Below are 13,828 nucleotides of genomic sequence, written 5' to 3' on the forward strand. Positions count from 1 at the left end.
GGTGTATGAAACCTTTCCGCTATGAAACACACATGGATCGAGTTAACTGGTCAGCTTTATCAGAAAAGAGCAAGCGTTCAGATGCCCAAGGAAACTGGACAGAAAGAAGACATTTATTTCACCTAAGATGTAGAAGACGGAGTAAACACCACGTGTCCTGAATGTACTGTTAAGTGTCAGAGGGTGGGCGTGGCAATGCCCCCCCCTGCTTCTTGGGCAGCCAGCCCTGTGTCTCACCCTGTCCTGGGCAGCAAGTGTACAGTTAAAACTCTGAAGCTGGAGATGCAAAGAAGAGATGTCGGTGGCCAGGGAAATTCAGCAGACACCTGCTAAATGGGGCTCAGGACAAATAAAACATAACATGTGCCATGTGCAGCTGGCCTCTTGTCTTGGCCCGAGGCCCTCCACCATGTCCGGTCCCTGATGAAGACACTTGCCCCTCCAGCCAGTGCCCGGGACAAGGCCTCGCTCTAAAGACGGCAAAACAAACCCAAGGGGCCTGGGAGGCCGAGGCCCGGGATGCTGGCTGCCTCCACCGTGAGCTGACTGATTTCTGTCTGTCTGCTTCCTGAGTGAGAAAAATGGCTCTTTTGCCACCGTGACGTGGCTTCCTATTCTCTATTTCTTATAAATGAAGTCAATTCACCACGATAGAGGAGTCTGAATAAACTTCCATCCTTGCCATGTTTAAAGAGTCTCCTCCTTTAGGGAAAGACCTGCAGTTTTTATCCTGCTGTGCAGGGTTCAGGGTTTTGGATTCAAGCTTTCCCGCCCTTTGGACTCTTTGAAGAGGAAGATTCAGAACCATGAGATACAGAACTGCACTGGCACCCGTGTGACTCCACAGTGCCACTTGTGGAGTGCCTGCTTATACAGCGGGCTGTGTGCATGATCTATGCTGGTTGCACAGCCCGGAGAGGGAGGGGTGGAAACCTCTTTCTATGGGTGGGAGGCCCAGTTCCATCCGCTTCCCCGCGTGACTCCTGCTTCCTCTCCGTCCGAGGCGACATGCCGATGTGCACCCCTTCCTGCCATCTGCACCACCACACGTGGAGCTTTGCTGCCCCCAGGTTCAGGATGCACTTGTGTGCTGGACTGCAGCTGGGCACAATCTCCAACACTCAACAGCGTCTACGTCCACGAGTTACCAGGGCCTCCGGGTGGGCGGTGTGTGCTTCCCTGCCCATGACCTGCTCGGAGCCCCATGATGGTCCACAGATGTGAGCAGACAGGTTACAAGCTGAAGCTTGAAATGCGCTCATGCAGTTGGGCGCATCACCCTGTGCTTTAGCCACAACCACAGAGATACGCCCCAAAGGCCCACTCGTCCCGGGCCAGGCGTGAGGCATGGGGGCAGGTCCAGCCAAGCCCAGACAACCCAGCCAACATGCACTGGGTGACAAGAATAAACAGGGTGGTTTTAGGCCATGGAGCTTTGGGGTGGCTTGTTCACAGCTTTATAGTAAATGAAGAATGAAGCTTTTTAGAATGAAGAAATATCAAAAATGTCTAAATATCTAATTAGTCAGAAATCTTTACAAATTTTGGCCCATGTAGTAGTAAATGGTATTAGGGAGAAAATCATCACCGCCATCATCATCACTCACCACCACCATCACCATCATCACCATCATCACCACCACCATCACCACCATCATAATCACCATCATCACCACCACCATCACCACCATCATAATCACCATCACCACCATCACCACCATCACCACCATCATCATCACTCACCACCACCATCACCATCATCACCATCATCACCACCACCATCACTCACCATCACCATCACCATCATCACCATCACCACCATCACCATCACCATCACCACCATCACCACCATCACCATCATCACCACCACCATCACCACCATCATAATCACCATCATCACCACGACCATCACCACCATCATAATCACCATCATCACCATCACCACCATCACCACCTTCACCATCACCATCATCACTACCATCACCACCATCATAATCACCATCACCATCACTCAACACCACCACCATCATCACCATCATCACCATCATCACCACCATCACCACAACTATCACTGTCACCATCATCACCACCACCACCATCACCATTGCCATCACCATCACCACCACCATTACCCTCGTCACCATCATCACCATCACCACCACCATTACCCTCGTCACCATCATCACCATCACCACCACCACTATCATCAGCATCGTCATCATTATCATTGTCATGATTACCGCCATTTCAACTACCACCATCACCATCACCACAGACCACTGAGCTTAGCGCTGTCTACATTCTTACTTTCTCTCTGGAGTAGCTTTGTTGTTTATATGATTTGGTGTTCACTTGGCAGTTTGTGATTATGTCGCTCATTTCTGCACATTGATTACAAAAAGTTGACACCTTTCATCTTGATAACTTAAAAAAATTCTGGATGTGACGTTCACGGGCATGATTTATGAGTTGGTCAGTGCACTTCTAAATAATCTCCCACTTGGAGATTTTTGACAAGGATGCAGGAGAGCATTTTTAAACATGAGAAGGAGGCGAGGGGAGGTTCGGTGTGGAGGCAACTATCCCTAAAAACAGCTACACCAGGTACGTAAGGGAAACAATTTCCGGTTCGGATTTGATATCTTAATACTTTGCAGTAAGAGCCACCTGCTCCAGCCCCGGCGCACCGGCCCGCTGCCTCCGGGGCTCCACCTCACCCCTGCCTTGGGTCAGCCTCTCAGCCTCCGTGGGCCCCGCGTCCTCTCCCGCCTGCTCCAGAACCAGTCCAACCTCCGCCCCTCGAGGAGCGTTTCCTCTTAATTCCTTTCCAGCAACGTCTTGACTGCACAATTGAAATGCTAAGGTTTTACAAAGATCACACTTTTCTGAGTAGAGAAAAAACTAGTGTGGGGCACAGGGAGATTTACCAGGAAGGAACAGGGAGTCCTGGAGGAAGCAAGACCAGCTAAGAAGCTGCTGCAGTGACCACACCATGACTGACCACAGTTAACGCTGCTGTTTGGTGTATTTGAAAACTACCAAGAAAGTAGATCCTAAAAGTTCTCATCACCAGGAACAAAAAAACAACTTTTTTTTGTATCTATGTGAGATGCTGGATGTTATCTAAACTTACTGTGACAACCACTTCTCAGGACATGGAAGTCAAATCATTATGCCGCGCACCTTACCCTGACAGTGGCGTATGTCAATTACCTCTCAACAAAACTGAGAGAAGCAGCAGCTACTGCAATGGTCCAGGTGAGATATAATGAGCGTCTAACCAAGGGCGGACACTGGGTCTGGAGACTGGGGCTGGGGACCAAGAGACGTGGCCTGCCAGGGTCTCTGGCGGTGTGACTTGTGAACAGCATCGGGTTTAACCACAACAAGAACCTTTTCTGTCTCTTCCGTGGTCCACACCGCCTCCGGCAGGACGGGAAGTCCTCCCAGCCCTCGGTACCTAGTGAGTGGACGGCTGCTTCCCATCACGAGGGCAAACACTTGCACCCTCTGTGCCAGGCCCTCACCCTTTACACACATGGATACACGTAACCTTCACCCAGGGGTGCATGCCACTGTCATCCCTGTTGATAGAGCAGGAGACTGAAGCCCCCAAAGGCTAAGTAACTTGTCCCAAGTCCCATGGCCAGAGGGGCAGAACCAGCGTTCACCTTCACTCCAGCCCAGGGTCCCTGCCTTGCTTGCCAATGGTAAACATGCTCAGAACGAAGCAAGAGGCCAAGTATGGTTTTGATAGCATATTTTATTTTAATCTAAGAAAAATGATTAAATTCAAAGTTCAGAAATATAAAAGATCATCCAATAAATTTAGGATCCTGTTTCTTAAACAATGGTGACACACACTGGAGCTGGTTTTGTGTTTCCAAAGTTTCCGTTTTGACTTTTGCACGGTTTAAATGAGACGCCTCTTGAAACGTCTTCATGCAAATTCAAGATCGTTTGACACAACATGTGTTGGGCGGTCTGGGGCTGTGAAGAATTTTTTCCCAAACCAAAAGCTAGAGCCGAGACAGCGTCACAGCGTGTCACCCCAGCTCCGGGGCTGTCCCCTAAATGCTTCATGGAGCCCGTGGGCACATCTGCGGAGGCCGGGGTCCAGCTCTGAGACGGGCAGCCGGCTGTCCCGAGGGCCCGCTCTGCTGTTCACAGTGGGGCATTCAGCTCCCCACCCGCCCCTCTCAAGTCCCATTCGGACGAATTTCCCATCGGCAAACCCTTGAGCCCTTGAGGACTCCAGGAAAGAAGAAGGGAAGGTGGGGGACCCACAGGCCTTTGTCCCCGGCTGCCAAGATCAAGACCCAGGCACAGCTTCGCCTGGCTGTGCCTTCTTTAAGGGGACTGTTCATAATTTGTTCAGGGGACAGTTTTACCTTCCGGGGGGCCACTGGGTGGGCCATGGTCGGATGGGTAGGGGCCAGGTGTAAGAGAAAAAGCAGGTTGACAAGCGTGTTTAGCTGGCTTCGTCAGGTCATGATTAAATTTACTTTTCTGAACGATGGACCCCTTCATGCTGCCTCAGAAATGCAGAAAGAATTCTCTAGCATTTACTGCATGAATAATCTGAGCCTGAGGCAAAACTCAAACAGAAGCTTGCAGTGGAAAAAGCAGGCACATCATAGGACCCAGACATCGGGGACAAAGACAAGCCATCCCGTTGCACCCTGTCCAAATTCCAGACCCACAAAATCTGCAAGCATAATAAAACAGTTGTTTTTCACCACCAAAAAAAAAAGAGTTTGAAAAACCTTCTTTTCTACCAGGGCACTACCTGTAAAGATTGCTTTAGTGGTTGGGTAACTCATTGCGTGAGCGAGAACTCTGGAAGGAAAACCAACAAACTAACACAAAATCCCAAGAAACAAAAAGACCCATGCACTCATTAACTGCATGACAAAGACAGCAGTTGATTACAAACTTCTATGGCGCCATGAAGCTTCCAACATGGATTCAGTGATGCTGCCAGGGCAGTAGATTTCCAATGATGCCAACCTGGCGAGACTATTAGTAACGGCCCCGGTAAGGAGATACAGGCCGGGAGCCAGAGCGCCTTCGGCCAAGGCTTCTGCCAGGTTAACATGCGTAGGAGGAAGAAATTAAGCTTAAATCCATTCAAAATACATCTCCACCAACTACAGATTTTGAAGGTCAAAGAAGGACACATACATTGTATGTGATTACTTTTCTGAAGCCAGCCTTTCCATTTCCACAGATTAAAGCCATCTGTTTAAATATCTCATTTCTACAAAGTGAATTTACAGTTAAAGTACAAAGTGCAATACTATGTGTTTGTTTTGGTTTTTTTAATTGCTTTTTGGTGAGGGAGTCGGCCACGTGTCTAGGACCCGCCGTGGATGTGTCAGTCATTTATCCTTGCTTCCTTGGCTGAAAAAGAGACAAAAAAGAGATGTATTAAGACATTTGCATCACTCATCTCTGAAGACAAAGACTTGCCTTTTAGGAACAAAATAAACCCAGCTGGTAACAACAAGGAAAAAAAGCAATATTTTTAAATAGATGTGAAAAGAAAGAGTGCTTTATTTGGGGTGTAAGAATTTTAAAAAATAATAAAAACATTGTGGGCACTTCTCAACTTCTAGCACTTTCCTCCCACTCAATGATCAGAAATATCAGGAAAAATATATCAGTTGAGAAAGCATTTATTTCAAGGATTGTAAGTGTGTTCAATATGTTAAACATTGTGCAGAATCTCCAATCACCATGGATTTATCATATAAAAATACTTTTAATACTAATTTATGCTTCAAATTTGATAAAGGCATGGGTTTTTTTTTAACATTTTTTTTTCATCCTTTCCATTCACTATTTGACCTCTCTAAGAAATACAACTTGAAAAGTTTGTTTACTAAATTACTGGAATTCTGCACTGTGCCAATTAAAAATAATATAGAATGAAAAAGAGAAGCAAAGTACAATCCTCCAGGTTTATTTCTCCACGTAGACCCATTCCGACCAGTACAAGTTGGTCTATTTAAAGTAATTACACTTGAACATTCAGGAGGCTTCTGTGTTGGCTTTTATTCCCCAGATAAATACATGAACAGGGGACAAGAAGAGAGACTGTATCTCTTGCATTAAGTGAATAAGAAGTTTTGTTTTAATTAGGTGAGGATAAAGATAAGCCGTCCATGTATTTTACCAGCAACTAAAGCTGGTCAGATTTGCTGGAGGAGGGGTGGCACTAACGTTGTAAGCTGTGCCAGCAGTGGCTGACAGCACTGTCCTGATGACGGCTAAACTGTGATGGAAACTGGAGAAGAAGCCAAGAAAGACAGCTCACTTTTCGATTAAATATAAGCTTCATGCATCCCCCTTGCTGCCCTTCATTTCATAGTTCTTGTGTTTGGTTATTCACATAGTGAAAGATTGTGGTGGTTGGGACTCTGATTCTTCACAGAAATCTGCATGGTCTTCAATCACTTTATCACGTGCCAGCCACCACAGGACGCCATCCCAGGGTCACAGTCTGCAGTGATAAACACCATACAAAGAGCTGGGGAAACCGCTCTGGATTCCTCTTCTGGGAAAAAGCTGAGTGAGTCTTGTGTTTGGAACAGAGTTTATTTCAGGCCGAGGCAGCACCCATGTGCCCGTCATTGGCGTTATCTCAGGAAAACAACCGTTTGGAAGTCTTCAGAGCTCAGCCCGGGTCATTGCTTTCAGACCAGCCCTGTTCTAAAGCACAAGTGATTGGCGGTGGGATTTTAAAAGTTGAAACCATAAACACTTGCTAAACAAAGAAGACCGACCGTATCACACATCTTTCCTAATGAAATGGTTTTAAATTGCATCCAAGGTGCGTGTGGGAGGTCTCCACTTCAAGCCCACCACAAATACGGGGGCCTGCCTTAGGGACCGGGGACCTGCCATCAAGCAGGTGAAGACAAAATACGTAACAAATTGACAAGTGGTCTTAAGAAAGGAAGATGTGGCCCTGGCTTTGAGAGAGGGAGAAATGAATCGCTCGTGTTCATCTTCTGGAAAATATTCTAGACTTTGGAGAGCTTGTGGGCTGGAATACTGGGGAGAGACACCACAATTATCTCCTTTAACTGCACAGGCAGAAATACAGGTTCAGAAGCACAGAAGTATGTTTATGAGCACACACGGCAGGAAGTGAAAAATCCCTTCTGGAGCTGCCACTTGTCTCACTCGGATCCCTAGATGAAAAAAGAAGACTCCCTGTCCCTGCAATCTCCTTAACCAAACGTAAGGAATAAATTACAAATCCACATCCTGGAGAACTATTTAAAAATAAATATTTCCCAAAATAAGGGGACTCAGAAATTCTTCTAAAAATAATAAAATAATTGAAACTTCAAGTAGCAAGAAAATAATAATTAGGGCAAAACGTTTATGCTGATGTTTCAGCAAGTTGGTAATTTCTGGCAGAATCTTGCACGGCTATTTGGGGCCTCGCAGGGGTGTAGACACGGTAAGTTGCTTCTTTTCTTGGAAGGAACTTCACTTTACAAATTGACGGAACCTCAATTTTTATTGCCTATAACTAAAGCAGTAAATTATTAAGGCTACAATGTAGACATACTCACCTGTCTACTAGAAGTGCTTTCAGCATTACCTCTAGGGGCTAACAGGGAAAAAAAAAGAAAGATTAAAAACCAAATATTCTTCATTTAGTAAAAGGTTAAATAGCATGTTTCAGGAAGAAATCCATATCACTGTAGGAAAGTGTCGTCCACTGGCAGACTTGTTTACATGAGAAAATATGCATCTACACATACGCTGAGCATAGATTATAAACAGTGGATCATAAAAGTCACGATGTAAACAATTCCCAACAATACAAATGCTCTGGCCCAACTTTAGAAGACTGTTCCATTTTACCCAAAACTCCAAAGACGTGTCCACTAGCCGTGGAGACCTCCTTCCCCGAGTTTGAAAAATCTCCCAGGGACAGAGGACCCAGGCAGCTCTAAGTCTAGGAACCAGCACCAGGTCTTTGAAATCTTTTGGTTTTATAGTTAAATCATGAGAATCATTTAACTTGTTTGGCTCAAAATAACTGTTCCCAAATCCTGCTTGGTTCCGTCTGTGCCTCCTTCAAGACTGGGACCTGGGACATCACCTGTGGAGGCACTTTTCCTGCCCCAAACCTCCACCTGAAATTCCAGCCCTCCCCCTCCCCTCCCCCCATCACCACCTTAGCTAGTATCACCCATCACACAGGGGATTTTTCTTATTTATCTCATTTCTTGCATCCACACCAAAACGTAAGCTCTAGAAGGATGTGAACTTTTGTCTGTTTTATTTACTGAGATTTTGCCAATGTTTAGAGCAGGGAGCACCTGTAAATATCTTTCGAATGAATCAGTAGACGGAGGGCAGCATCCCTCATCCCAAATGCCTTAATTGCTGACGTCTATCCATTCAATTAAAAAAATAAAGAGCAAAATTATTCTGCGTTCAAACTTCTCCTCTTGCTATATCCAAGCAAACAGAAATAGAGCATGAAAAGTTGAAACACAAACATATTAAGTAAATTGCAAAAATATTAAATAAATGGTAGCTAAATGGACTATCTCTTTCCATTGTAGTTTGAATGATCCAAGGATCGGGATAATTTCTGTTGCCACTCTCCACTTTGCTTTGCCTGAAATGACTACTTTACAGAGAAAGTAGGCTTTCGCGCCATTGGTTCAAATTTAAAGAATATTAAACTGATACTTTGAATCCAATCTAAACCAACTGCACTATCAACAATTGCCAGATTTTTCTTGGTTTCTTTTATGGTAAATATCAGTCTACTGGCCATTGGAGGTAGCTACAGATTACAGTTAGGTTACAGCAAGAAAAGTTAACATTTTTTGGTGTTTAGAACTTTGCTATGTAGATGAAAAGAATATAAACTTCATTAATGACACTGGGTGGAATATTCCACTCAAGAAGGAGTAGGGAAAAGCTCCATTTAAGATACATGAAGGGCAGAAAAATAATAAACTGTTAACTAATTTGAATGAAACAGAATGTACATCATGAAAATAAATATGAAGCCATGCCACATCAATAAAAATACTTTTCGGTGAGAAAATGAGTATGTACTTTCCAGCTCCTACCGCAGAGCTCAGTGAGGGATGTGAGTGTGTGGCGGGGAGGGTGGCTTCATCGGTACCGAATGATAGTGATTGTTTCCAGGTGACACAGCAAACGGCAGTTTGGCTGTAAGGCAACATGCCTGAGAGAATGTAGCTGGCATGGCAGTCTGGATGAAAAAGATAATTTGGTCAAAAATGAATATTTCCTAATTGCTGATTTTCTGCACAATGGTCATTTTGGAGAATCATGAGGGCATGGTATCATCTTTTGTGAATTTTTTTCCTGAATTCTTCAGAAATTTTTTTTTCTAGTCTCTATCAGTTCTCAATAGTTTTCAGGGTTTTTTTTCATTTTTGCATTTTGTGTAATGGTGAAAATTGAGATCAAGCTCCCAATAATATGTCTTAGTTGCAAAAATTTAAATGCAAAATCTTGTGCACTTGCTTAAAATAAGTGTGATTAATGAAGTATGTATTTTATGACCCCATTTTGTAGTGAAAATCATAGTACATAAATACGTATGTATATGTGCATAGAAATATTTTTTGGAAAGCTATAGATCTGGTCTGATTTTGTCTCAGAATAAAAGGTCATGTGTTATTTATGTTCTTTATTTAATTTCTCATATTTTTTAGAATAAAAAATGTATTGTTAACTAGTGAGCAAAAATAAAGAAAACAAAAGAAACTGGTAACCACTTGGATATTTAGACTGTCCCAACTAACCCCTTCCTGAATATTTAGGTTCTTCTGACTTTTCACTATTTCAAATTACACAGGGTAGGAAAAAATAAATGATAATAAAGTTGAAAAAAACTAAGAGTTGAAAAACTCTTAGAGAAATTCTGCAAGATAAAAAAAAAAGGGTTGCAAGATCAGCTAATAATGTATCCAAATCCCCAATGCTCATTTTTGACCAAATTGCCACTTTTTACCAAATTTAGCGTGTCTGGAGGAAGAGAGGGGATTATACGTGTTATCTTCCTGGTTACTAATGAGACAATAAAATTCAGACACATCGGTTTAGTCAGAGGCACATAAAGAAGATAACTCAAGATTCTGCAGTACTTTAAACATTTCTGATAAATGGTGATGACATCAAGGTGTTACACTCTGTTATTCGCTCCCCTGGTAGCAGGGTTACACACTCACCCTCTCCATGTCCCCGTGTAGGGCTGTGCAGAGACCCTGGACCCCTCTCGGCAAGAGGACGTGGCCTGCACCCCCTCTGTGCGTCCGCTCTGCCCGCGAACGTGTTCTCTGGTCCCCTTGTGCGTTCTGTCCTCTGTGAGGACGCAGCCCCGCCCCGAGGAGAGGTGTGGAGATGCCCCTTCCCCGCCCCCCACCCAGGGACAGAGGGCAGCAACCTGCAGCCCGAGAGCAGCCGGGGCCGGGGCAGCGCACTTCCTCTGTGGGCACCATCTTCTCCACAGCCCTGGCTCCTGATCTGTCGGACTGGCCACACCTCAAGTTTTCCATTATTTAACCAGATTATAAAACAATAGGGCATGTGATCGGCTAAGGCCCTTGAGCCAACTCAGAGGTCCGACGCTGGTGTTGACAGGGAGGTGGGGTTTTGAGGCAGTTTTGTTTACAACCAAGGGTGGGTGTCCAGGATCGGGACCCTGAAGGTGCTGGCTTCGCGTCAGCTTCCTGAGGCCTCAGCGTGCGGGGTGAGAGCTGCCGTGTTGTCCCCAGAGCAGAGCAAGACCGACCGACCTTCAGCGTTTCCAGGAAGACCAGCTTCCGATCCTGTCTCTCCTACGAGGGCACCCTTGGCTGGCAGACGCCTGAGCAGCAGCTCCTTCTCACGGCCCCCCGGGCTCTCCGGCGAGGCTGCCCTCGGGGGGTCACGCAGTTACCCCTCATGCCGCGGGCTCTGACCGGGCGGTGTGGAGGCTTTGCATCTGAGTTGCTCCAGGGGAGGCACCAGTGTCCCAGCGCTTGGCACAGGGTCTGGGCCGTCCCGTCCATCCGTTTGGCCGCGGGGCTGGCGCTCAAGTACCCGGCCCAGCGACGCTGTCCCGAGTCCTCGAGCTGGGAGCTGCCTCCTCAGGGCCCGGCCAGCAGCCCACTCACACCCATGCCTCAAGCGCCGGCCGTTCTAGGGCTTTTCTATCTTCCCTACACACTGGGGAGCTTCTGAGACTCAGCTCCCACCTCCGCCCCGTGATTCACGGCAGATCCTCGACGTTTGTGTTGAGCGAGTGAATGACTAAGGGAACTAACCACTTCGTTAGCCACAAAGTCAGAGCCCTGTACCTGACCGAGGGGTGGGATTTGCACACCCTTCTCAGCACCATCTGTACCTTCTGCAGAAGCTCAGGGCTCACCCACGAGCGCAGTGGTTCCTGATGCCCCGGAACCCGCGGGCTCACCACAGGCTACGCGGCACCAGTTCGCACCAAGTGCTGCTGTTTAAACAACACGCCCACTCGTGGTTAACGCTTCTGGAAATGACCCATCCACACTGTGGACTGAGCCACGGAGAGCAGGGGCGGGTGGAGAGCGTGGCCGTCTCTGTAGAACCAAAGGGCTGGGGGTCAGGCGGTGGTATCCAGGAGAGTAGTTTCTCTGCTGCTCAGAATTCATCTTGAAACTATTGGAGGGATCCCGTTCCATCTCAGAATGCCTCACACTCGCCACTGCTCTGAGGCCAATTACGCTCCTGGCAAAGCCGCCGTGCACTGGGCCTCCCCCCGCCCACTCTCCCTGCCAAGCATCTCCACTTGCTGACTTCCTTTGTATTTAAGAAACATGCAGAAAGGACGTGCCCCTGGCGAGGGACGTCCCTCAGGCACCGGACGAGGCTCAGGGGTTTGGGTGCTTATCACGAGGGGGGGGGGGTCCTTGCAAACAATGGACTGGCCTGGGCCCTCCAGAAAGGGGTGATGATTAAAGATTAAAAGGGCAGATTCTACACACTGTTGAGCCTGCACTTAATTTGCTCATTGAAACCACAAAACTGGACTCTTTCAGTTCAAGACTGGGTTCTGGAACAGAGGAAGGGCCACCGCGGCCCCAAGCCAAGCCGGCAACAGCTGAAACGAGTCACTGGGTCAGTGTTCATGCCCCTCCCTGGCAATCCTCAGAGCCCGGGGGGGGGGCAGGGGGGCCACAGTCCCCCGGCCTCCAGCAGCCGGCCGCTGGCTCCCCCTTGGCTCCCATGGTGATCCCCTGGGCCTCCGAGACGCCTGGCTGCCAGGATTTCTGCCTAAAACTGCAATAGGTCGCTTGTCTCTTGGGACCCTATGGGGGACCAGAATCAAAAAAAAAAAGCATAGGATGAGTGAGAACGTCTGTCCAGGTCCAAGAATCACAGGCGGAGTCAGACAGCAGCCGACAGCGACCCTAAGTCCCAACAAAGGAGAGCAAGGGTGGGGGCGACTGCCTGGGCTGGAAGCGTCCAAGGCCCCCCCGGGGGCTGCAGGGGAGGCCTGCGCGGGGTTGAGGAAACCCCGACAGGAGCTGCAGCCCAGCAGGCGCCGGTTTCCTGCGGGCGGACCCGTGCGCTTGGGCCGCTGTTCAGGGTGGACCCGTCGCACGCCTCGGGTGGCTGTAAGGCTTGGAACCCACACGGCGCTCTTGGGTTTCTCATCTGCAAGTGAGAATGACAGCCTCACCCCCATCCCCGGCCTGGTTGGGAGAAAAGAAGGAGCCACGGGGACCGTGAGGCAGGATGGTGATGGGGGCCAGTCACCCCCTGACCCGCTCTGGTGGAAGCCCAGCTCCTCCCCCTGCCTGCAGACACACAGCAGGGAGGCGAATGCGGCATACAATGTTTCCACGACCAGAGCCTCTGAGTCTGACCCCCATCAGAGGGCAGCAAGGACCCACATCCTGCCGGGAAATGCCATCATCACCCCGCAAGGTCAGCAAAGGGGGCGGCTGCGTTATTTTTACCACTGTTTGCAGTCTGGACATGTTCGGGGCAACATGAAGCGCACTTAGCTTCCGAGACCCCATACAGAGGTCTTCAAATTAAAACTCAACTCTTCCAGGAGTAACTTCTCACAGGAAAATTAGCAAGAGTCCTTTCACAATTACAGGGATCTAGCCTGGAACCAAGTTCGGCTGAATTATGCGGAATGACTATTATGACGAGTGCTCGGGACACAGAAACTGATAAGACAGATGCAGTCCTTTCCCGAAGCCCACAATCGAGGTCAGCGGCCAGGACTTCCGTGTCCCAGCTGAGCTGCAAATACAAGGAGGCGTAAAGACCACCATCTACCGATGCTCCAGAATCTACTCTCAAACTTGTTTCATGTTTCAAATATGCTACAAGTTTGGTAACAGAATAACAGAATCATAAATTAGCAGAGATGGGAGAGGTCTCTGCAAACCATCAAGTCTGCACACGGCTCCTGGGCTGCTGACAGCGTTTGGGTTCCGGAAAGAGATACATACATCTGGTAATGCAGCTGAAACATTGTTTCAACCATTGAAATAACTGGTTTGGAAACAGGAATTACTTAACTGCTAATAAACCGGGATGAATGCTTGGTTGGGGTCATGCATGGGGTCCCCGAGTTACTCCCAAGGGTCCCCAGTTTGCTATTCAGCATCAGAAGGCGCCCCTGGAGAAGGGCACCCCCTACCCCGCGCCCCCCCCGGACAGAACAGTAAGACTTGTCCCCAGACACCACTCAGCTCCCACCTTTCCCACCCGGCTTCCCCTTGACCACTTACGACGGTCTGTGAGTGTTTCCACGGATGGGTGACCTACAGTCACA

General features: G+C 47.9%; 1 protein-coding gene and 1 long non-coding RNA gene across 6 annotated transcripts in view; one reads left to right on the forward strand and one right to left on the reverse strand.

Moving 5' to 3' along the window:
- LOC309635325 overlaps positions 1–13,828 on the forward strand; it is a 31,015-nt gene that overhangs the window by 9,820 nt on the left and 7,367 nt on the right. The window lies entirely within an intron of this gene.
- Positions 3,746–13,828, reverse strand: part of SMOC2 (SPARC related modular calcium binding 2) — a 156,348-nt gene continuing 146,265 nt past the window's right edge. For all 5 annotated transcript variants that reach the window (XM_082406325.1, XM_082406324.1, XM_082406323.1 and 2 more), the window contains 2 exons: positions 7,590–7,627; positions 3,746–5,403 (listed from right to left, as the gene is read on the reverse strand). In XM_082406325.1, coding sequence (XP_082262451.1) covers positions 5,386–5,403; positions 7,590–7,627 — 56 coding nt within the window. In that variant the 3' untranslated portion in view covers positions 3,746–5,385. The remainder of the gene's footprint in view (positions 5,404–7,589; positions 7,628–13,828) is intronic.

This window comes from Balaenoptera borealis, assembly GCF_965194805.1.
Source record: "Balaenoptera borealis genome assembly, chromosome: 9".
Taxonomy (NCBI): domain Eukaryota; kingdom Metazoa; phylum Chordata; class Mammalia; order Artiodactyla; family Balaenopteridae; genus Balaenoptera; species Balaenoptera borealis.